This window comes from Equus quagga, chromosome 21 (assembly GCF_021613505.1).
Source record: "Equus quagga isolate Etosha38 chromosome 21, UCLA_HA_Equagga_1.0, whole genome shotgun sequence".
Lineage (NCBI taxonomy): Eukaryota > Metazoa > Chordata > Mammalia > Perissodactyla > Equidae > Equus > Equus quagga.
This window is the reverse complement of record NC_060287.1, coordinates 38756488-38782496: the sequence shown is the minus strand read 5'-3', so window position 1 is coordinate 38782496 and position 26009 is coordinate 38756488. Positions and strand designations below refer to the sequence as shown.

The following is a 26009-nucleotide window of genomic DNA, read 5'->3' as shown; positions in this document are numbered from 1 at the left end:
TGCCCCGCCCGAGGCGGAGCCCCAGCCCCGGCCCCGCCCATGCCCCGCCCCGCCCGAGGCGGAGCCCCAGCCCGCTGGACCCGGAGCCGCGCACGCGCGCCGGGCCTGGGCCCTGGTCCTCACCTGCCTGGGCCGGGCTCTGCGGCCTCGACGAACCCTTCACGCAGCAAGTAGGTGAGAAGGTCTGACCCCACGCTTACTGTTTAACAGCTCTGTATTATGAACGGGAGATCAAAAAGAACGAGTCTCTGAACTGAACACTACACTTTTCCGAAGAGTTCTGTCAAATGTTAGGTTGGCATATACGTCTACAAAAAACCCGAAAACCGTTCAGACTTAGATGTCGTGGCTCTTGTGAGCTCTTGGCTAATACGTTATGAAAAATCCCCCAATGCTCCCCCAAAAGTAAATCTACGCTTTGAGTTAGGAACAAGGATTAGGGAGAGAAAACCAAGAAAATTCTTTAACTTTACACACTCAATTTTCACACCCCACAGCAAAAGAAAGCAGTTCAAAACAGCAAAGTTTCTTCTTAAAATGTGTATTTTCAGAATTATAATGCTTACATTTTAAACAGTTTTAATACAATGTTTTTAGTCTAACAATATATTACAGAATAATGTGAAGAATGACTTTCATAGTAAACCATGAAAATGGAATTAATACCTGCAGTGTCAAAGTCACCAACTTGTCACCTTTCCAGTCACAGAATCCTAGCAAATTGTCTTAACAATGCTTTCCGATCTTATAGCCTGACGTATAGGACAAATACATTTAGAGAAAGGGGCATTTTCATGAAAAATCAAATTTTAAAATCACGTAGGACTTATTTTAAAGATCACAGTTGACAGTAAAACATTTAGATCAGCCTAGTTTGTTCTTTTATAAAAGTATAACTTTTCATTTTATAGACACACCTGGAGTGTTTAACTTCATTTTGTAACAATCTTATTGTAAATACTAAAGAAAAATTGAATAGAAGCCTGCATTTTCATTACTAACTCCTGAGGGGCTATCTAGCCTCATCAGCTAAGACTAACACAGGAACCTGACCTACCACAGGCTCTGCTGACAATGGAACTGTAGGTATAAGTCATTTTCAGATTAAATACAACAATTTCCACATTAGCATCAGAAGAGTTATAATTTTTCCAGTCACAGGAGAACCCATGAAATTCACCAAAATTATAACTTCTTTTCCACTTGCTGGTATTTACATGTTCCACAGGTATCTGTAAAATGCCTGCATATTCTCTTTTTTTTGATGCACATTCTCTATCTGGCTTCACAATTATTTAGCAGCGGCTACCTCTTTACAACAAAACCAGCTCGTCTCAAACACATAATTTTATGCCAACAAAAATGCAATTACAGCCTTTTAGTTAAAAAAAAAAATGACTTGAAGCTTTAGGTAACATTCCTCTTGTGTGTAAAAAAACAACAGAAAAACACAGAGACACCCATGCAACTTAGATTGCAAAAGATCCTTTGGGTAATTAGGGCAAAAAAACCAACCTGTGATAAATTTGATTTCATTGAATTTCCAGACAATAAGAAACCGCCATAAATATTTTGCATTACCCCTCTAAAATATGTACGTAATTACAGAATTTCATCCTGGGATTAGAACCCAGACACAGAAATCCCATGCCCTTCCAGAAGGGGAGAGGGAAAGTGACCCTGTATATCCAGGAAGGGGTCGTTCCCAGGCTCCAAGGCTCACCACGCGGGTTAGAGGCTTTTCTGCGTCAAGTCTCAAACATCCCTTCATTCACAGGGCTTGGCAGATCTGTGGGGCAATCATCAATTTTTTCAATAAAACAAACATTTTAGAAACGCTAAACTATCATTAGATTTGGAAGTTCTAATTTGCCTAACTAGTTGATCAAGTTTATTAAACTGCACAATAAGGAAGATAAATTTCTGAAAAGTTCAAACAGATATTTTTATTCTTTACACATTTTTCCAATTTCTATAAATGAAAAAGACACGGGGGGAATCACACCACCTTTATTGTTGAACAGGTTAGAAGACAACACACAGAAGCGTGAGGACAACGGCTCTGTTTGTTAGTCTGAACTGTGTCTTTGGACCCCACGCCTCTCGAGCAGGCGCGAGCCGAGCCAGGGCCAGGACAGCTGCAGGAAGCTCCTTTCTCTCTGAGGCTCACACACTTGAGGTTATTCACACGAGGCCCCGCCTCTGCTGGACCTGACTACACTTGCTTGCCTTAATCTAGACAAATTCAATCCCAACCACACTTTCCCAGTGAATTAAGAGTTCTCTTTTTCATATGTACAAAAATACATCGCTTTGGAGAGCTGGAAAAGGTTTAATACATACAACACTTATTTACAAGCTGTGACTTTCACACCAGTAAAAACAAACACACATTTATTTTGTCCTTAATTTTTGGTGTGACTTATACATAAACATTACATCAGTTAGTTTGTACTTTTAAAAATAATAAATCAACCATATGTACAATTAAATTTACAACCAAAAGCAAATTCATCTGTTGGGATGGTGTGACTGCAATTTAGTGGACCAGCAGAGAACATTCCAAGACTTTCGTCAGACTAGAAATACACTGAGAGGACCCTTCTCATCTTCATTTGAACCTCTTAATCACTAAGATTTAAGGTGCAAAAGAAAAATATTGATTATACAGTTACAATTACACGTAAAGACTTTAGGTTTAAAGGTAAGAGAAAAACAACACATTAACCCTCACATATATAATGATAATTAAAATAAATATATATTTAATTCCAAGTGCATATGATATTCAATCAACATTACGGGGAAAAAGGGTTGCAGAAACATTTACTCCTAACCTCTTTCAATAATGAGGTGTTCCTTACGCCCTTGTCTAGTCTGCTTCAAGTACCTTCCAAATGGCTCCAGCGCATGGAGGTCCCAGGCCCGCTCAGTGTGACATCCCAAGGCACAGAAGGGGTCACGTTCCCTCCCCATCCCACCCCTCAGCCCACCCACCTGCCCTAAAAGGGTGTTATTCTAGAAAACACAACTAGATGATGTGTGGTAAAGGACTGTGTTTTACTCCTCAGGAGACTCACCAATCCATCTGGTCCAGAAATTGGGCAGCCGTGTGACCAGGAAGGCACACGCGTGTCACTAATAGTACTACAAAGCCTGCTGTGTCCACGTGAAAGACACAGGGACTTCCACCAAGACCAGCAGACTGAGGCTGCTCTGGTGAGACCACTCAGGGGTCTTTCACGAGCCGGGAGGGAGTGACGTCAGGAAGTGGGGCTCTGGGCACACGGAGGACACCAGGGAGATGAGAAAACAACATGTAATCTGACACCACAGACAACACAGAAATAGCAATGTAACTCAGCTGACCAGCGGTACACTGAAATTCTCTGATGCGTCCATGGCCAGGCAGAATCCCCAAGTCTGGTCAGAGCTAACTGTTAGACTGGAGAACAGGCGAGTCAGGATCCCTTCAAGTGCACTCACACCAGGTCTGGGGCATGTGTTAGCCCGAGGCCTGGTCATGTGACGCTGACTTCGAGGACATGGTCGTCTTTGCTGGGGAGGACCAGGATCTGCATGCCTGTGCTGGCGTTGAAGACCTGGCCGGGCGGCAGCGCCTGGAGCCGGGGCATGGGCAAGCCTTTGTGCTCGCTGCTGGCGGCTGAGTGCACACTGCCCCTGCTCTTGACGCTGCTGCTGTCCAGCTGGTCATCCACGTGCTTGTCCACCGACAGGCTGTCGTTCTCTATCCAGCTATCTGCAAAACGCACAGCAAGTGAGACACGGGCCACACAGACGCTGACCCTTTACCCACCCTGGAGAGTAGCAGGCCACCCCAAGCCAACCTCCAGGGCAGAAGACTGTTAACGGAGGCGACCGCCGTAAAGAGAACCTCCCGCCTGGGTCGTCAGAGGATCGATCTTAAGAGCGGGGCCTAGGACATGGAAGCCTGACAAGTTTTGGTATTGGATTCGGAAATTATCACCAGGATCTGGGAACGTGCCGTTCAGCAGCAAGCCTGCTGCCTACAATGTCCGTTTATGAGCTCTGCGCACGGAGCCCTCTCACGCCAGTGCTGAGTGTACGTTGCATCGCGAGTCCTTACCAGCATCCAGCTGTGAGGAGTGCGCAGAATGATGGGGGAGGTACTTAAACAGCCTGACATCGGGAAGGGGGAGGTAGCCTGCGAAGAGGGGCATCACCTCCATGTGGACTCTGTGAGTGGCCTGCGCGGCCACAGGCATGGAGATGACGCCAGAACTTTTCCCACACACTGCCCAATTGCTGCTGTTGTCAACAACTGAAACAAAGAGGGAAACCACTGTTTTACTCCGGAAAAGGACATTCAGTATTCATACCAAACACAGGAAATGGACGTTGGCACAGTGCGGTTCACCAGACTAGAGCTCACTGGGACTTCACCAGCGGCGGCTACCCAGTCTTGAGTATTTGGCAGATATGTTCTTGAAAATGAATGGTGTGAGCCTGTCACTTCAAACAAGCTGCCAAGACATAATTTGAAACTCGGGTCAAAAATCAGAATTTTGGAAAACCTACATTTGCCACTGTGAACTTGACAGTGTCCCAATACTCAAAAACTGTCCTGATGAGTTCAGTGTAAGCTTGAAACCAGTGTGAATTTGTGATCCTGTGTAATGAAAGGTGCCAACACTTGGAAGATCTATCTACATAACTCAGGAACCATGGTTCCCAAGTGATCAGTGCGCAGTGTTACAAGATGATGCCTGGGTACAAGATCCTTTAAAAATGCAAGACAGACGAAGGACTTGAATCGAGTACACAAAGTTCACTCACTGATTTCAGGTTCCAGGTTGTAACAAGCCTGTGAAATACTAGCACTCGTCAAGTTCTGGTGTAGTATCAAACAAGAACATCCAGTTGTCTGAAGGCTGTTAACATACCCTCCCTTTTCCAACTACGCATCTATGCAAGGCTGGAGTTTCCCCACGTGTGCCGGTCAGTACGACATGTCACCACAGCCTGGATGCAGCAGAGCGGGAAACTCACTTACCTTCCACGAAGCCAGAGAGCACAGAGATTTGAAAGAATGTAAAGCATTGTTCTTCTCGCTATTTTTGTTTGTTTTGGAAAACAGTTCTTTTTCAATAGTGTCATGTAATGGGTCTACCATTATTTTAAAGTAAATAAATAAATAACTGTTTGGCTCCTCAACCATTTTGAGAGTACGAAGGGCCTGACACCAAAGCTGAGACCTGCTCCTGAAGACGCCCAGGCCCTGGGGGAGGAGGGCCACAAGGGCTGTCTGGGAGGGAGGAGGGGGAGAGGAGCCGTGCATTGGGGGTCGAGCTGGGACCTGGGTGGAAGGAAGGTGAGGAAGGGCAGGAGCCGTGAGTGCAGGCCACTGAGACTGCTAGGTAGCAGAGTCCAGCCTTGGCTTCCAGGGTGAGGGGAGACCTGACTCACAGGCAGGCAGACGGGCCGCTGCCAGTGCCGCTGTGCTCAGCACGGGCTGACGACTGCTGACGACACCTGTTTGGAGAAGGCTCCTGATAACCACGCTCCACATCCTGCGGGCCTAGGGCCCCTTACATGACCAGACACTCCCACGAGCTCTGGCCTCCAGCACGCTCTCTCTCAGAGGAGACACGACACCATGTGAAAGGGAGGGCTCAGTCCGTCTGGCAACAGTGGGGAAGGAGGCACGGCGACCCACCTTCGTACATCAGCTTGGTGGAGAAGTACTCGTCGGATTCCATCAGGGCCTCATCCTTATCCACCTCCAAGAGGCCCGAGAGCCGCGTGATGGACACCTCCAGGGAGCAGAGCGAGCCGGTCTTACAGTGCTCTGCCCCCGAAGGGGGCAGTATCTCCGCTTTCACGTTATATAATGTCTGGGCAAGAAGTGGGGAGAAGAGGACAAAGGAGATGAATACACAGTCGGAAGAAACGCTCCTGCAGGCCGGCGTGGCGCTGCCCACAGACTTGAATGAGAACGGAGGAGACGTCCAGGCGGCTACTTCAATTCAGGTTACCCAGAGGATGGTACGCCTCCCTCAGCGACCGCCTGGGGACACGCTCTTGGGAAGTCCGCCCCTCCTAATGCTGACCGCTGTCCAGCACGCACAGCGGGAGAAGGGCAGGGTCTTGCTCTCCGTGTGCCCAGCACCCAGGGGCAGGGTGAGCAACAGTGGCTCCATTCACTTCCTCTGCCCAGCGGACAGTGATCGATTCCCTCAGACAAGCTGTCACTTTACCCCATATGCTTCAGTATGTATTACTAAAAGTCATGGGCTCTTTCTCCTAAACACGCCATGATCACAATTAGCAAAACTGACATTAATTCCTCGGTATCACCCAATATTGAGTCCATAACCAACTTTCTGCACAACGTATCTTTCTCCATGACCTATTTACCTGATCGTCACATCTATTCACACTTGCCCTACATTTTCTCACAATCCAGGACAAAGACCCAAGACCCGCACAGGGGACCATGGGCTCACCCCCACAGGCTGTGGTTCCAATTTTGAAGGATACTGTCTAGAGTGCAGCTCAGCTACTCCACGGTGCTCTGCCTCGCCACTCATTTTGTTTGGCCAAGCGGCTGTGAAGTCCTTAAGCTGACATTGGCATCTCATGCAAGCGCATGCCCCGATACCAGCCAGAGAGCCACAGGAAATGTAAGTCCCTGATGTGACTTCCCCAACAGCCCTACAGATCAACAGCACCCCTACTGCCTCCCAGCCCTTCCCCCACGTGCCCCTTAGATAACACTCCCGGGGACTTACCAAAACCCACTCTTGTGGTTTGAATTGACCAATCCAGCTCTGGCCTGGGAATGCCAGAGCACTCCACCCACAGAGCCTATGAAGGCACGTGCCCTGGGGCCTGCTCTCTGCCTGCACTCTGCCTTGATCTCCCTGTGTGGCCCCTCCAAGAGTGCAAATTACTTCCTCCAGCGCCTGTGAGCAATACACTTCTCTATTTCAGTTTCTCGTGGTCTTTTGTTGAACCAGGGCTCACCACCTAGCACTCTATGCTCCACACACCAGGTGTTAATTTACCAAAGTCAGAACAGGTATATAATTACAGAACAACTCAATTTATAAGTGTTCTGTTGGTGTTGTAACATGTTCAAAGAAAGAAGATTTTAGGATTTCAAATAGCCAACTGTCAAGATAAAGCATTTTTCTGGGACCTAACAGGCTAAACAGTAATCCTGGATGGGCTTTGCTCAGGGATTTCCCATCAAACACCCAGTTACATCTGTTTGGAGATGCAACAGACTTCTCCCGATCTGAAGGGGGGCATCCCCGGCTCTCACAGGGCCCTCTGACTATGAGGGTGTCAAAGACGCCTGCGCGTGCAACGCAAAGGAGCACAGTGCTCGGACTGAAGCAGAGCCATCTGTCATGGTGGATGGGGCAGGGGCAGGCAGGGGAAGGAGCGCTGCGCGGAGAAGACCAGCAACGCGAAAGGCCGGCTCAGGGTCTCCGGCTCCTGAGATGCTCATGGCTGGAGCACACCAGTCTGGAATGTTTCTGAGCCGAGCCAACGAAGAGTACGAATTTGCTTAGAGCTTGAAAGGAAGCCCAGAGGGAAGAGCGATGGAGGTGTGTGTGCTCGTCAGCGTGTGTCCTGGAACACTGCTCTCTGGCTGCACATGAGAAGGAGGGGAAGGGCTGAGGGGAAGCGCTGGGCCAGAAGCTGGCAGTGAGGCGCCTCCCGCCCCTGACAGCCACTGCTGAGGCTGTAGGTACAGAGCCTAGAAATAAGCCTCCTGAGACATAAACTTCAACATTTAAGGCCATCAGTTTTCGACAAGGGTACGAAGATCATCCAGTGGGGAAACAACAGTCTTTTCAACAAATGATGTAGGGATACCTGAATACTCACATGGAAAGAATGAATCTGGACCCCACCTCTCACCATACACAAAGGTTAACTCAAAGTAGACTGCAGACCTGAATGTAAGAGCTAAGACTGTAAAACTCTTAGAAGAAAACACGGGAGGAAATCTTTTTGACTTTGGGATAAGCAATGATTTCTTAGATCTTACACCAAAAGAACAAGGAATAAAAGAGATTGATAAGTAGGACTTTATCAAAATTAAAAACTTTCGTGCTTCAGGGGCTGGGCCTGTGGCCTAGTGGTTAAGTTCAGCGCGCTCTGCTTCTGCCGCCTGGGTTCAGTTCCCAGGCGCAGACCTACACCACTCGTCAGTGGCCATGCTGTGGTGGGTGATGTGGTTCAAGGCTGCCCCAGGGAGAGAAGCCCAAGGCCTTCCGGCCTACATGCCGATCTGTATCATCCTCCAGGACACATAGGACATCCTGACCTGATTCACATCTAAAGTTATATGACCACCCGATAACCAGACTCCACCTGCACTGATACCATTTCAACGACTTTTTTACATGATCTTTCCTTTGTCTAGTAAAAATAACTCACATACCTATGCCTTGTAAATTTTTTTTTTTTTTGAGGAAGATTAGCCCTGAGCTACTACTGCTGGTCCTCCTCTTTTTGCTGAGGAAGACTGGCCCTGAGCTAACATCCATGTCCATGTTCCTCCACTTTACATAGGGGACGCCTGCCACAGCATGGCGTGCCAAGCAGTGCCATGTCTGCACCCAGGATCCGAACCAGCGAACCCCGGGCCGCCAAGAAGCAGAACATGGAACTTAACTGCTGCGCCACCGGGCCGGCCCCATGCCAGGATCCGAACCAGCGAACCCCGGGCCGCCAAGAAGCAGAACATGGAACTTAACTGCTGCGCCACCGGGCCGGCCCCATGCCTTGTAAATTTAACCCTACCATCAACACATTGCAGCCCTTCACCGCCCACGAGTCGTCCCCATGCTATTCTCTGAATAAAGGAGCACTACCACCAGATCTTGAGAGTCCAGGAAATCTTTCTTTCAACTCCTCAGCTCACCAAGCCCACATCATTTCCTCTGGTGGCCCGTACAGGGATCTTTCTTGCTTCACGGGCTTGTGCGCTTAAGTTCTGATAAATGCACTTTTCTTCCTTGTGCCTTCCTCTTTTTCAAGGATGGATCTAAATTCACTTCTTCATCAGCAACCTTCTCGGACAGCTGCATGAATACGAGTTTGCCGCCCATGGCTACTCTATGGGGCAAACCATGGCATTCGGCCTGAAGAGAATCAGTACCTTGAGCCTTAGGGTGATGAAGAATGAATTGATGCGTTCCTTCCTAATCCTATCTCTAATACATAAATTTGACGTGGGCGCGGGTGGGCCTCTTAAGTCATCAGGACGGTCGCCAATCTCCAAGACTCCCGTGACAGGTTTCTTTTCCTCAGGCTGGACTGGCATACCTCCCTATGGCTCCTGACCACACTCCGAACTGTGGGAAAGTCCCCATCAGGACTCCAGTTCAAGGAAAGTACCAAACTTTAACCTTCCGTTGAGTATGGGAACCCCTTCTTGGGAGAACGGCTCCAGGATGCCACTGGGTAGAATGGCCCCAAGACCGGCAGAAAATTCTTCACTGTTTTTCTCTTTTCTTTTATCTCTGGGACCATTCACCAGGCGCCTATTACTGCCAGGCATAATAGGGAGGACGGCCAAGGGATGCAATGCAGGGGGATGCCCCCATCACCCCTTGCTCCAAGAACCCCAGAGGCAGAACAATGGGTAGGATGCTGCCCTAGGTTCAGGGGGGAATTTCAAGGTGATGGGCCCTTTTCTTTCATCTTTCTTCTTTTGTCTTTTTGCTTCCTAGGACCATGGGAGCTTCTAATTCTGTTCTTAAGGACTCACCTTTGGGTTGCCTTTTAAATAACTGGGCAAAATTTGATCTACAAGATCTAAAGAAAAAGAGACATTTTTTACTGTAATACTGTTTGGCCTCAGCATACGCTCAATGAGGAGAAAGGCCAATGAAAGGCACCCTAAATTTTAATACTATTTTTCAACTAGACTTACGTTGCTGCGCCTGGGAAGATGGTCTGAAATCCCTTATATTCAAGCATTCGTGGCCTTATATCAAGATCCTGAACTCAGAGTGGTTTGTCGCATGTGTCTAGCTTCCCCCACTACAGTAGAAAAACCCACACCTGACATATTAGATGATGACTGCCTTGTCAGACCTCCTCCGAAGGCCCCTGCAGCTCCTGTCGATTTAACCTGTCCCGAGGACTCAAAGACCTGAATATCCTCTCCCTACGAGGAGGAACCTAAAATTGAGTCCTCAACCCTCATAAGTTCTGCTGGTCACACGAGGAGTGGGACCTCTTATAATCCCAGACATTTCCCTCTCCGCGAGGTAGCAAACAGGGAAATGGGGACCATTCGAGTCCATGTGCCATTTTCAGTGTCTGATATGGCTCAACTAAAGACAACTCGGTAGACATTCAGAAAATCCTTCCCAATTTATCGATGGCTTTCAGCAGCTCATCATGATGTCTGAATTGACCTGGCAGGATATTTGTATTATTCTTACTTGTTGCTGTACTACAGACAACAGAAATCGTCTTTGGGTGAGAGCACGTGAATTTGCAGTTGACTTACATACTAGAGACAGACAGACATACCCAGCAGGTGGCACTGCAGCACCAGATACAGACCCCAAACGGGATTATGGGGATGAAGAAGATCGGACAACGCAATCACGTGATTACTGTTTAGAGGGAATGAAGAAGGGATTTTCAAAGCCGGTTAATTTTGACAAACTCCAATAAGTAACTCAGGGAACAGATGAAAACCCTGCTCCTTTTCAAGGAAGATTAGCTGAAGCTATTGGAAAATACACTAATCTAGACCCTACTTCTCCGGAAAGGATGACCGTTCTAAACCTGCACTTCATTACTCAATCTGACTAAATTGGCCTTGGGTCCTCAAACAGCTGTACAGAGACTTTTGGAGGTTGCTACTCAGGTGTTTAATGATCGGGACTTGACTCTTAAACAGGATAAGGACAGAAGGGCAAAATTACAGGGTAAGGTACAGGCTCACATTTTAGCAGCGGAATTGCCACAGAAACAGGCTAACCAGGGGCCCAAGTCTCAGACTACCAATGCCGGAGGCCCAGGTAAGTCCCCTTGTTACCATTGCCGTCAACTTGGACACTGAGCAAACAGTGCCCAAGAAAGGAGCTTCCTCCTGGGCCTGGTCCTCTCTGCAAGTGAGAGGGACATTGGAAGCGTGACTGTCCTCACCTCCAGAGCGAGGAGGGGCCAAGAACACACTTCCCTGCCTGGAGATGCAATCCCGAAGACTCCGCCTGAAGGGGCCCAGAGGCCAGTCCGGCAACCATCACCACTGAACAGACTGAGCCCCGGGTTCCTCTGGATGTGGGGGGTAAGCAGATCAATTTTCTTACTGATACGGGAGCCACTTACTCTGCACTTCTTTGCCACTCTGGCCCAACTCCTAAGTCCCATCAAAAATTGTGGAATAAAGGGTGACTCTAAATTTTGTTATCAAACTCTTCCTTTATCTTGCCAATATCGGACTCAGATTTTTCCCATACTTTTCTAGTCCTACCTACTTGTCCTACTCTACTATTAGGGCGAGACTTAATGAAAAAACTAGGAAGCCAATTTATTCTGACACATGAGGAGGATGGCTTGTTTGCCGCTCTCTCTCCAAGCTCTGTTGTTTCCCAGATTGCCTCTAATATTCTACCCCATATATGGGAAGCACTTGATCCCCAGGTTTGGGACTGCTCCCTTCCAAGAAGAGCTATAACAGCTTAGCCAGTCTCTATTACCCTGAGAGACTCTTCTCTTGTACCCCAGAAGAAGCAACGCCCTTTAAAACCAGAGGCAATTCTAGGATTACAACCCTTTATATTAAAATTCCTCAGTCACGGCCTCCTTAAACGATGTCAGTCTCCCTATAACATTCCTATCTTGCCTGTAAAGAAGCCAAATGGAGATTATCATTCGGTCCAGGACCTCTGCATAACTAATAAGGCCACTGTTCCTACCACCCCATCGTGCCTAACCCAGATACTATACTTTCCCAGCTCCCAGAAAACTCTAATTGGTCCACAGTCCTAGACTTAAAGGATGCTTTCTTTTGTATTCCTCTGGATGAAACTTCCCAACCTTTATTCACCTTTGAATGGAAGTTTCCTAATGAAGCTCTTCCCATCCAGTTGACGTGGACAGTCCTCCCCAAGGCTTTCGGGATAGCCCCCATTTGTTTGGAAGGGCCCTAGGCAAGGATCTGCGGGATGTGAAACTCCCTGCCGTGGTTTACTACAATATGTTGATGATATTCTTATTTGTAGTCCCACAAAGGAGGATTCTGATCACAATACTGTCCTTTTCCTTAATTTCTTAGCCCAATGGGGATATCGAGTGTCCCCACAAAAGGCACAAATTTCACGACAGCAGGTGTCCTATTTGGGCTATGATTTAACCCCAGGACACCCGGCACTTTCTATAAATAGGGAAAAGACTACTCTCGAACTTGGACCACCAAAGACAAAAAACACCTTCGCATTGGGTATGGTAGGAGTCTGTCGTTTATGGCTTCCTCAGTTCGGGGTAATAGCAAAGCCTTTGTATGAAGCAACCAGAGGACCTGATACAGAACCTCTGAAATGGACACAAAAGGAGGACAAGGCCTTTCGGTCAATTCAATAGCAATTGTCTTCTGCCCCAGCCCTGGTTCTGCCTAATGGCAACCAGCCTTTTACTCTTCATGTTGCTGAAAAGCAGGGCCGAGCCCTCGGTACCCTCACTCAAAGACTAGGCCCAGAGACCCAAATTTTTGGATATTTCTCAAAAACTCTAGACTCGGTGGCTTTGGGATGGCCAGCCTGCTCAAGGGCTGTAGCAGCCTCACCTCTTTTAATTGAGGAGGCCTCTAAATTAACTATGGGATAACCTTTAACAGTCATCACTCCCCATCAGGTACAAGCCGTGTTGCAAACTAAGGGCATAATGGATGACTGGAGGACGTCTAACTAACTGTCAGGCCATCCTCCTAGACACCCCTGAGGTCATCCTTCAGGTGCGTCGAACGATTAATCCGGCAGACCTTACGCCCGGTCCTGACTACCCAGTCCAGGATTTGGAGAACACATGCTCTCAAGTCATAGAACAGATGTACTCTAGCAGGCCTGACTGCTAGATTCCCCCGAGATAATGCAGATGACACCTGGTTTATAGACGGCAGTAGCTTCACAGAACAGGGGCTATGCAAGGCAGGCTATGCTGTAGTCAACGCCTCACACATCAATGAGGCACAAGCCCTTCCAGCCAACACGTCCGCCCAAAAGGCTGAACTCACGACTCTTACCCAAGCCCTTCACCTGACGAAGGACATGGTTATCAATATTTACAGCGAAGCATATGGTTATTAGTATTTACATTAACTCAAAATATGCCTTATTGGTCCCACATGCACATGGGGCCATGTGAAAGGAAGGGGTTTACTCAATACAAAGAACTCCCCTGTCGAACACGGAACAGAGGTTTGGGCTCTTTTGAGTTCCGTGCTTCTTGCAAAGCAAGTGGCCATGGTCCATTGCTGGGAACGTCGGAAGGCTGCATCCCCTGAGCAGGGGCAATAATTTCAGTGACCAGGAAGCTACACGGGCAGCTAAACAGAGTAATCTTTTCAGCTTACTCCCCATTCCCCCTGCTTCAGGCCTTATTAGTCCTATTTATACAAATCAAGAAATAACCCTGGGGGCCGGCCGGGTGGCGCAGCGGTTAAGTTAGCACGTTCCCCTTCTTGGTGGCCTGGGGTTCACCGGTTCGGATCCCGGGTGTGGACATGGCACCACTTGGCATGTCATACTGTGGTAAGCGTCCCATGTATAAAGTAGAGGAAGATGGACATGGATGTTAGTTCAGGGCCAGTCTTCCTCAGCAAAAAGAGTAGGGTTGGCAGTAGTTAGCTCAGGGCTAATCTTCCTCAAAAAAAAAAAAAGAAAAGAAAAAAGAAATAAGCCTGGCTCAAGAAAAGGGATACACCCAGGAAACAAAAGTCTTGGCTAATTAACGATCAAGGAAACATTTTCATACCTAAAAGCCTTCAATGGAAATTCGTTAACAGAATTCATCAGGCTACCTACTTTGCAAACAATCCTTGACTCAACTACTTTCTAAATCCTTTGATGGGCATACTCTCCATGCCACCATTAGGCAGGTCTGCTGCTCTTGTGCCACTTGTGCTCAAGTAAATCCAGAGGGGGCAGCTAAACCACCTCCCTTCTTGTGGCCTGTATGACGATGGGGCACCTATCTGGCAGAAGACTAGCAACTGGATTTTACTCAAATGCCTCCCTGTCATGGCTATAAGTATCTTTCAGTATCTGTCGATACCTTTACAGTCTGGATTGAGGCCTTTGCTTGTCGAAGTGAACGGGCAATCGAAATAACAAAGGCCCTTCTAAGGGAGATCATCTCACCTTTGGCTTGCCCAAGACCTTACGGAGTGCTAATGAGCCTCTTTCATAGCTCAAATAACACAACAGGTCTCCTTCAGCTTTACAAATTAAACACTATTGGCATTTGGCCTGGCACCCAAAATCCCCTGGGCAAGTGGAAAAAGCAAACCATACTCTAAAATGACATCTCTCCAAATTAAGTCTGGAAACTTGGATTATACTCTTACCCATTGGCCTCCTATGGATGAGAACTGTCCCCAAGAACACGTTAGGGTTAAGCCCTTATGAAAGCCTGTATGGAAGGCCCTTTCCATCTGCCGATATAGTATTGGACTCTGATTACCACCAACTATACCGCTATTCCATTGAGGCTGGTCTAATACAAAAGGAACTAAATGAGTACGTGGATAATCATTCACCTAAGCCGGACACATTGGCTGCCGATATATCTTGCCAGGTAAATCCTGGAGATGTGGTACATTTAAAGGAATGGAAAACACATTCTGATGGGCTAAGCCTAAAATGGAAAGGACCTTCTCAAGTCGTTCTAAGTACCCCCACAGCTGTAAAGTTAAAAGATCATACTTCTTGGACTCATATTTCCTGAATGAAACCTATGACTTCTTTATAGGACAAAGCTGATCCATATCCTGCTGTTCAACTGGACTACTCCTGTGAACAAACTCATGATTTAAAACTACTTTTTAGAACAAAATGAGCCCTATCTTCATTATTTTCCTCTTATCTCCTTTTGTAATTACAGACAATTCTTTTTTAAAATGGGCTCAACATTATGCTGAGCTCCGGAACCAAACCCCATGTTGGAGTGAGGACTCTTGCCTCTGTCTAGTACTTCCGGCCTCCCCTGGTGGGTCCCTCCCCTCCAGGGTACTGATTGACATGCAATGCTTCCCTTTACCACACAATATATTTCTAGCTCTTCTCTTCTACAAGATTCATCTATTACTAATCATAATGTCTCCCTGTGGCCATCTGTCTCTGATACCTGGGAGCTCCCTGGCCACAATCAAACTTTTCCTTCAACTCTACTGCCCAAATACTAACTAGATTCGCCTTGTCACAGGTGGATCATAAACAACGGGTTCCTAAAGTCCCCAACCTATCGATATACAGAGGATGGACTGTATCAAATTTGGGACGAATATATTTGGCTCACTCCTACTAATGGTCAACTCAGTCAAAAGGCCACTCTATGTTGGGAACAAACCAATCACACTTGTGATACATGGCCTAATAGGACCCAACCTATGGGACAAATTCCCTGTCAGATGTGTTCTCCTGTCATAGCCTTAAAAAATATTGACTGGTTTGGGACTGACTGGGGTAGATGGCCCAGCATATGTTGGTTAGCCCCTAACAGCACTCAGTGGTTATGTGGCTCCAACTTATGGCCTTGGCTGCCGCCTGGATGGATTGGACGGTGCACCCTAGGCTTCATCTGGGTGCAAGGTAGAACTACATTTACTGTATCTCCTCCCGCTAACCTACCCAACCTGCAACAGCGCTGGACCCGCTCTGTCTTCCACTGGTATGATCACCTTGCCTCAATTTTCCTTCCCCAATTAGGAATCGAAAGTGTCACCTGGCACATGGAAGCCCTAAACAAATTTACCGTGAAGTCATTAAACAATACACAACATATCCTTTCACTGCTCAATTCAGAAGTGTCCCAAATGCGTAAGGCAGTCCTCCAAAACCGAATGGCACCGGATGCCTTACGGCAGCACGGGGGGCACTCGTGCCATTATAGAAACTGAATGTTGTGTCTATATTCCCGACTACCACCAAAACATCTCTGGCCTCCTATCCGATACACGTCACCAAATTAAATCTATGTCTGACCCTACACTATCCCTGAGTGATTGGTTGAACTCCTGGTCAGGACCAGGTCTCCAGACTATTATCAAAGCTTTATTCATTAGGTTAATCATATTGCTTGTATTTCTTATTATAATTTGTTGTCTATTTTATTGTTTGTCTTCCACACGCCAAAAACGTTTCACGTCCTGGACCACTTCCCATCAAATGATTCTCTCGTCTCCAGAGGCTCTGTGTACCTTGTCTGCCTTGGACTCTGCGGGCACAACCTTCCAGTCCACTGAACTTCCTGCCTATACCCCCATGGCCCCATTTAGGGACAGCTCTATGACCTTGTACAGCTGGAAGTAGTTACAGAAAACTGACCATCATCCATATCCCCAAAGGATTTCGGGGCCAAATGGGTTCAGGGGGCGTTTTATGATGTGGATCAAGGCTGCCCCAGGGAGAGAAGCCCAAGGCCTTCTGGCCTACATGCTGATCTATATCAGCCTCTGGGAAGTATAGGATGTCTTGACCTGATTCATATCTAAAGTTATATGATCACACGATAACCAGACCCCACCTGCATGATACCATTTTAATAACTTTTTTACATGATATTTCCTTTGTCTAGTAAAAAATAACCCACATACCTATGCCTTATAAATTTAGCCCTACCCTCAACACAATGCAGCTCTTCACTGCCCATGGATCCTGTTCCCATGCTGTTCTCTGAATAAAGGAGCACAACCACCAGACCTTGGGAGTCCAAGAAATCTTTCTTTTGACCCCTCGGCTCGCTGAGCCTGAATCAGCAGGGACACACATACAAAACAGAGAAAGACTGGCACAGACATTAGCTCAGGGTGAATCTTCCTCAGCAACAAAAACAAAACAAAACAAAAAACAACCAACAAGAAACTTTTGTGCTTCAAAGGACACCATCAAGAAAATGAAAATACAACCCATAGCATGGGAGAAAACATTCGCAATTATATTTATGATAAGAGACTGGTATCTAAAATATATAAAGAACTCCTACCACTCAATAATAAAAAGACAACCCTATTATAAAGTGGGCAAAGAATATGAATAGACATCTTTGATATACGAACGGCCAATAAGCACATGAAAGATACTCAACATCATCAGCCATTAGGAAAATGCAAAGCAAAATCACGAGATACACACTTCACACCCATTGGGATGGCTATCATCAAAAAGACAACAAAACAAGTGTTGACAAGTACGTGGAAACTGGAACCCTCATATGTTGCTAGTGGGGTAAAGTGACGTCTGTTAGAAAAACAGTTAAGCAGCTTCTCAAAAAGTTAAACACAGAGTTACCACACGATCCAGCAACTCCACCTAGGTGTTCACCCAAGAGAACTGGATACATGCGTACACAGAAAATTTTACACAAGGATCTTCATAACGTCATTATTCACAATAGCCCCAAAGTGGAAACAACCCAGATGTCTAGCCACTGATAAATGGAAAAACAAAATGTGGCCTGCCCACACAATGGAATATTATTCAGCTATCAAAAGGAACAAAGACTTGATATATGCTACAAAATGAATGCACCTAGGAAACACTGCCAAGTGAAAAGCCAGTCACCAAAAGGCCACACGTCATATGATCGATCTCGTGTATGTGAAATGCGCGGAACAGGCAAACCCACGGACAGCTGGGCCTGTGGAGTGGTGGTTGCCCAGGATTGAGAAGAAGGAACAGGAGTGACTGTTAATGGGGCACAAGGTTTCTCTCTGAAATGATGAAATTGTTCTCAATTAAAATTACGGTAATGGTTGCACAACTCTGTCAATACACTAAATTCATTGAATTGTACACTTCAAATGGGTGAACTCTACGGTATATAAGTTATAGCTCAATAATGCTTTTTTAAAAAAGTGCTATCTCTATTTCTGGTCCCCAGAATACCAGTTTTGAAAAGAGCAAGCCACCAGATATTCCTCTCTGGCCTTTTACTCAGCTTGTACAGTTCTAAAGGAGAAGTTTTTCCATACTCTTAACTTGAAGAGGAAGCAAATCAGACAGGAAAGTAACAGTGAGAACTGCGAAGCAGTGAGCCGACTTCTGCGGCAAGCAAACCAGATGGACGTATGCAGACTCCTGACTGTGGGAGTGATCTGCATGTTCAGCTGCTGTTAACACATCAAAAGGTATCTGCTTGTATGACAAGAAGACAAATTATGCTAGTGATTATGTTAACTCTAATTTAGCTAAGAGCAGCGTTAAATAAAACAGGAGAGTCAAATTTCAGTGGGACAATTTCAGTAGTACAGAGAAGAAAAGGAAAACCACAAAACTGTCTATTTACAATTTGGTTTACGTAACAAAGTCCAATAACCCCACTAAAGAATCAAAAGACACAATTCTATTCACCTAGCTCAAGGCTACTTTTAGCTTCATACTTAATGCGCAGGTTATGAGATAATCTTCACAACACTGGTTAAGAAAATTTCTGTAGGAGCTGGCCCGGTGGTGCAGTGGTTAAATGTGCACATTCCACTTCGGTAGCCCGGGGTTTGCCAGTTCGGATCCTGGGTGCGGACATGGCACCACTTGGCCAAGCCATACTGTGGTAGGCGTCCCACATATAAAATAGAGGAAGATGGGCATGGATGTTAGCTCAGGGCCAGTCTTCCTCAGCAAAAAGGGGGGGATTGGCAGCAGATGTTAGCTCAGGCCTAATCTTCCTCAAAAAAATTTTAAAAGTAAAAAAAAAATAAAAAAAGTAAATAAAAAAGAAAACTTCTGTAATACTTTCAGTTTTTCTTTTAAAAAACTAGAGACATGCCTTCATAAAGCAACCCCACTGAGGAGTAGCTTATGATCAAGATGAAAAGACTCTGAGAAACACTTCCAGGACATTACTAAGTCAACGTGAGGAAGAGAAATGGGACAAGAGATCAGCAGTCTTTGGTCTTTATAGATTATAAACGTTTTACAGGGGCCGGCCTGTGGTGGAGTGGTTACGTTCCAGTTCGTGGCCTCCACTTTGGCGGCCCAGGGTTTGGCCGGTTTGGACCCTGGGTGTGGACCTAGCAGTGCTCATCAGGCCATGCTGAGGTGCCGTCCACGTAGCACAACTAGAAGGACCTACAGCTAGAATACACAACTATGTACTGGGGGCTCTGGGGAGAAGAAAAAAAGAAGATTGGCAATGGATGTTAGCTCGGGTGCCAATTTTTAATAAAAAAAATAAAGTAATAAAAATAAACAAATAAACAAATATCTTAGAACCGCCACCAAGAGTGTATCAGACAGTCACTTGAAAAGGACCTGGGGTTCTAAAATCCAGCCAGTCAAGGACTTAACTATTCTCCTTGATCTGTTGTTTCACTATATTGAAAGACTCTGTCTATCCGGTTTTTGGGGGATTATAAAGGACACGTGCCACCTTTCATTTTCCCAACCCACACCCCCACCAAAAAAACAATACAATACGTACAAAAAAATTTTCGACTTGAAATTCGTAAGTATACGGCTTTAAGGAGATAGACAGGCGTTCCTCAGCAGCCGGGGAGAATCCCACGGAGAAGCGGCAATGCAGAGACGGGGGAGGCTCCTGGGTCCACTGCAACTCCCAGACAAAGAACACCGACTGCTTGCTGGAGATGCGCTGCAAAACGAGTCGGCCGTCACGGTACATCAGGGCGAAACAGGCATCCCAGTGCAAAGCCGCTGCCTGCCCCGGCATGTGTGCGGCGAGGAGAGGCCGCCCACAGAGCCCTGCTGCCCCACACTGCGCATGAGCTGCCTGCGGTCCGGCGTCCCCACCACCGCCCTCCGCTCCTCCAACCTGACCTCGCCCCCAACAAAGGCTGCACAAAGTTGGTAAGAAGGTTTTAATTCCCTATGATTCCATAAGCTTCAGAGCATAGGGCATTACAAAAAAAGCATAAAGAATGTTTATTGGTTAACAGTATCCCATACATTTCCAAAAGGGGAAATGCTGTCAACCAATTTAAAAGGACGTCTTTACATCCACGCCAATTACTTTGCATTTAACATTAAGTTAAATGAGGAACTAACACCGCTCCCAATTCATGCATGAAGTCCACAGCTACAAGCATGGTAACAGACTTGGGTAGCATTTGAAACAGGTCAAAGGTTAGTTGGGAAGAATCTTTTGAAAATGCTAAAGATCAGACATCCATTACGAAAAGCTTTGTTCTAAACACTCAGCATTTATTATCTAAAAACATGTGACGGGGCCGGCCCAGAGAAGCAGCAGTTAAGTTCGCATGCTCCTCTTCGGTGGCCCAGGGTTCACCAGTTCAGATCCTGGGTGCAGACTTATGCACCACTTACTGAGCCATGCTTTGGCAGGCACCCCACATATAAAGTAGAGGAAGATGGGCATGGATGTTAGTTCAGGGCCAATCTTCCTCAGCTAAAAAGGAGGAGGATTGGTGGCAGATATTAGCTCAGGGCTAATCTTCCTCAAAAAAGAGTAAAAAATTAAAAACAAACTAAATAAATAAATGAAAACATGTGACAAATGAACAGAAAAAGCAAGGTCAGGACTCAGCCAGGCAGCGTGCACATGAATATGACTCCTTTCCAAAGTTACACCAACACTGAAGATCGCTTCCTTGGGCACAGGTAGGTGCTGCACTACAGGCAGAAGGGGACAGCCACCACTTCCCATGGATGATGGTGTCCATGCAGTCAACTTGGGACTACAAATAAGCCTGTAGTTACATGAATCTGTGCATAGAGCAGGACAAGTCTAAGACTTAACCCTTCTGAAAATACAAATATCTGTCTGTTTCCTAACCCATCCATTGTGCCACTCAGTCCACAAAGTGAAATGCGAACATGCACATCGTGGCAACAAAGCTGTCGTTTCAGAGCAGCCTTAAATGTGCAAGCGCTTTTGACTAATCCCCAGTAAGACCACTCTCAGTCTGAAAGCACACGTCCCTCTCATCAAAACACGATGAATGCTCCATCTTACACTCTTCTTCTCACGCTGTCTTCTGTTAAGAAGTTTATGCTCAATTCTAGAAAAGAGTTACCTGCTGGGATTTCGTGTTTAGCGGAATTAGTTGCAGGTCGGTACCATCACCGGTATCTACAAGTTTACTATCTGACAGCTGAAAGTCAAGTTCTGACAAATTCTGGACACAAACTTGAACATACTTCCTAAAGTAGAAAAAGAAAACAGATTTTGGCATTTAAGAACTTTATTAAATATATTTTGGCTTTGTGAATATATTTGGCTTTCTGGGGAATTGAAAGAGTGACATAGCAAAATAAGAACCAGTTGTTACATATATTCCTATTTTCGATTTCACATGTAAAAGTATTAGAAAAGGGCCAGCCCTGTGACGCAGTGGTTAAGTTCGGCATGCTCTGCTTCAGCAGCCTGGATTCACAGGTTCGGATCCCAGGTGCAGACCTACACCACTTGTCGGTCATGCTATGGCAACAATCCACACATAAAATAGAGGAAGACTGGCACAGATGTTACCTCAGGGCTAATCTTCCTCAGCAAAAAGAAAAAAGTGTCAGATAAAAAAATCTAAGCAATTTCTGATAAAAAATGGATCAAAGAATATTGTTTCTGATACAGTATCATTAAATGATTACAACTGATTTTCCTAAACATGTAGTAGATTGCAATGAACTGTGTAGGAAAGGGCAACGCTACTCTTCATCATCAGAGGCAATGGGCACACACTGAGAAACTCAGTACAGGGTTCACTTTAATTTCTGCTACAGGTAAAGAGGAGTTTTGAAAAGCCAGTCTTAAATAAAGCAACTCAGGTTCTAGTGAGAACTGCTGATGTGTTTAACCATTAATGTCTGTAGTTCCCTCACAGTGATCTGAAGGAAAAAACCCTGCTACCATAATGTTCCACTCTAAAAATGGTCCTGGGGCCGCCCCGTGGCTGAGTGGTTAAGTTTGCAAGCTCTGTTTCTGTGGCCTAGGGTTTCGCCAGTTTGGATCCTGGGCGTGGACATGGCAATGCTTGTCAGGCCATGCTGAGGCGGCGTCCCACGTGCCACAACCAGAAGGACTCACAACTAAAATATAGAACTATGTACCAGGGGGATTGGGGCAGGGGGAGGAGAAGACTGACAACAGTTGTTAGCTCAGGTGCCAATCTTAAAAAAAATAAAAATAAAAATGGTCCTGACATTTTTGTTTCCAAATTACCTGAACATCATCAACGGATGAAAGCAAAAGGGGAATGTTACAATGAGAGGCCAGACTCTCCCTGAGCCTAGTGATCAATGTGAGCATCACTTCCAGTGGGACGCCAGACACTGTGTGTCCCCTGATGTGTGACACACGAAGCACAGGACACCACCTCCAAACATTCTTGTCCAAAGGCTGATTCTGGATCTCAGCAAGCCTCTAGAGCAGTGGTTCTCAAGTGGGGGCAATTTAGGCCCCCCAGGGGACACTGGGCAATGTCTGGAGACATTTGTTGTTGTCACATTGGGGGTGGGGAGGATGGGGAGTGTCACTGGCATAAAGGAGGAGAGCCAGGGTGCTGCTAAACATGCTACAGTGTGCAGGACAGCCCCCACGGCCCCCAGCCCCCACAACAAAGGGTTATCTGACCCAAAGCATCAGCAGGGCCAAGGTTGAAAAACGCTGTTCTAGAGGTGACTACCAATTGACAGGGTAACTAGTTAAACAAATCCAAGAGGATGTGACCAGTCTAATCTAGAATGGTGAACTTTCTAGAGGACAACTGACCCAAGTTTGTCAATGAGCCAATGGCTTGAAAAAAGGGAAGGAGGGATAAAAAGGGGTCTCGTAATCAAATGGGGACTTTGTTTGGATCCCACATCCCACAAACCAACTGCGGCGCAACATCATTTTTGAGACAGCTGGGGAAATCCGAATATCGACTGGGTGTTGTAGGACACCAGGGAGTTACTCGGAATTTTAACATGTGGAAGATGGCATCATGGTTATGTAAGAAAACGGGCTCAATGTCACCACGGCCAGGCTATGAACAGCAAGGGTCTCCGCATAGGAGAGCCTGGGACAGGACCAGGGCCTGGAGTGCATGCCTCTTTTACCGTGTTCCGGCTGACAGCAAAGAGTGTCTGGTCCTGAAGGGTACGCTGAAGGTCAGTGCGATGACGGTGGAGTAGATGGACCATGGGCAATCGATGGACACCTGAGGAGAAACAGGGATGCACATTCAGACCACTCCCCTGAGTAGGAAAAATGGGTGAACTATTTTTTTTTTTTAGTTTAAATAAAATGAATAATTGAAAAAAAAAAAAAAGAGTATGAAGAAAAGTAGTAGGATAAAAGGCTAAGAAACACAGCCACCTTCCACCCCTGGCAACCAGCAATCTATTCTCTGTATCTATGAGCTTGTTTTATTTTAGATTCCGCATATAAATGAGATCGCACAGTGTTTGTCTTTCTCTCTGTCTTATTTCACTTAGCATATGCCCTTGAAGTCCATGCACGTTGTAACACACAGCACGATTTCCCTCTTTTCTACAGCCGAATAATATTCCATTGTATATACACCACAATTTCTTTATCCATTCATCCATCAATGGACACTTCGGTTGTTTCCATACCGTGCTATCGTGAATAATGCTGCAATGAACATGGGGATGCATGTATCTTTTCAAGTTAGCGGGTTTTTTCCTTCGGATAAATACCCAGAAGTGGAATTGTTGGATCATATGGTAGTTCTATTTTTAATTTTTTCAGGCCCCTCCACACTACTTTCCATAGTGGCTGCACCAATTTGTGCTCCCACCAACAGTACACAAGGGCTCTCTTTCTTTCACATCCTTGCCAACACTTGCTATTTCTTGTCTTTTTTGTAATAGGCATTCTAACAGGTGTGAGGCGCTATCTCAGTGTGCTTTTGATTTGCATTTCTCTAATAATTAATAATGTTGAGCACCTTTTCATGTACCTGTTGGCCATCTGTATGGAAAAATGTCTATTCAGATCTTCTGCCCATTTGTTAATCAGGTTTTTATTTTGCTATTGAGTTCTATGAGTTCTTTATATATTTTGGGTATTAGTTCCTTATCAGATTTATGATTTGTAAATATTTTCTCCCATTCGGTAGGTTGCCTTTTCATTTCGTGGATGGTTTCCTTTGCTGTGTAGAAATTCTTTATCCCACTTGTTTGTTTTTGCTTTGGTTGCTTTTGCTTTTGGAGCCAGATTTAAACAGTCATCGCTAAAGCCCACGTCAAAGAGCTCACCACCTATGTTTCCTTCTAGGAGCTTCATGGTTCCAGGTCTTACGTTCAAGTCTTTAATCCATTTGGAGTTAACTTTTGTATATGGTGTAAGATGGTAGTCCGGTTTTACTCCTTTGTATGTGGCTGTCCAGTTTTCCCAACATCATTTATTGAAGAGACTGTTCTTTCTCTATTATATATTCGCGGCTCCTTTGTTGTAAATTAATTGACCAAGTATGTGCAGGTTTATTTCTGGGCTCTCTATTCTGTTCCATTGATCTGTGTGTCTGGTTTTTATGCCAATACCATACCGTTTTAATTACTATAGCTTTGTAATATACAGTCATGCGTCACTTAACAGGGCTGCATTCTGAGAAATGCCTCCTTAGGTGATTTTGTGGTTTGCCAAAATCATAGAGTGCACTTGCACAAACCTAGATGGCATAGCCTATTACACATTTAGGCTATATGGTACTAATCTTATGGGACCACCGTCGTGTCGCATATGCGGTCTGTCATTGATCAAAACACCGTTATGCAGCACATGGCTGTAGTTTGAAATCAGGGAGCATGATGCCTCCAGCTTCATTCTTCTTTCTCAAGATTGCTTTGGCTATTCAAGGGCTTCTGTAGTTCCATATAAATTTTAGGATTGTTTGTTCTATTTTTGTGAAAAATGCCACTGGAATTTTGATAGGGATTGTGTTGAATCCATATATTATATTGGGTGATATGGACATTTTAATAATATCAATTCTTCTAATCCACAAGCAGAGTATCTTCCCATTTATTTGTGTCTTCTTCAATTTCATTCATTGTAATTTTCTTTTTTTTATTCTGAGGAAGACTGGCCCTGAGCTAACATCCATGCCCATCTTTCTCTACTTTGTATGTGGGACGCCTATCACAGCATGGCCTGACAAACGGTGCCATGTCCACACCCGGGATCTGAACTGGTGAGCCCCAGGCCGCCAAAGCAGAACGTGAGAACTTAACCACTGCGCCACCGGGCCAGCCACTGTAGTTTTCAATATACAAGTCTTTCATCTTGTTGGTTAAATTTATTCCTAGATATTTTATTATTTTTGATGTAACTGTAAAAGGGATTCTCCTAATTTCTCTTTCTGATAGTTCATTATTAGTGTAAAGAAATGCAACAGACTTTTGTATATTGATTCTGTATCCTACAACTTTACTGAATTTGTTTACTAGTTCTAACAGTTTTTTGATGGACACTTTAGGGTTTTCTATATATATCATGGCATCTGCAAATAGTGACAATTTAACTTCCTCCTTTCCAATTTGGATGCCTTTTATTTCTTTTTCTTGCCTAATTGCTCTGGCTAGGACTTCAATACTATTTTGAATAAAAGTGGCAAGAGTGGATATCCTTGTCTCGTTCCTGACCTTAGAGGAAAAGGTTTCAGCTTTTGACCATTGAGTATGATTATTAGCTGTGAACTTGTCATATATAGCCTTTATTATGTTCACATACATTCTCTCTAAACCCACTTCGCTGAGAGTTTTTATCATAAATGGATGTTGAATTTTGTCAAATGCTTTTTCTGCATGTACTGAAATGATCATATAATTTTCACCCTTCATTTTGTT

The 26009-nt window shown here is 45.5% G+C and overlaps 1 protein-coding gene across 2 annotated transcripts in view; it reads right to left on the bottom strand.

Annotated features, from left to right (window-relative positions):
- Positions 1 to 525: 525 nt before the first annotated feature.
- LOC124231303 (trafficking protein particle complex subunit 10) overlaps positions 526 to 26009 on the bottom strand; it is a 102337-nt gene continuing 76853 nt past the window's right edge. For both annotated transcript variants that reach the window (XM_046648012.1, XM_046648013.1), the window contains 6 exons: positions 23256 to 23356; positions 21233 to 21359; positions 19660 to 19830; positions 5699 to 5876; positions 4109 to 4303; positions 526 to 3760 (listed from right to left, as the gene is read on the bottom strand). In XM_046648012.1, coding sequence (XP_046503968.1) covers positions 3522 to 3760; positions 4109 to 4303; positions 5699 to 5876; positions 19660 to 19830; positions 21233 to 21359; positions 23256 to 23356 — 1011 coding nt within the window. In that variant the 3' untranslated portion in view covers positions 526 to 3521. The remainder of the gene's footprint in view (positions 3761 to 4108; positions 4304 to 5698; positions 5877 to 19659; positions 19831 to 21232; positions 21360 to 23255; positions 23357 to 26009) is intronic.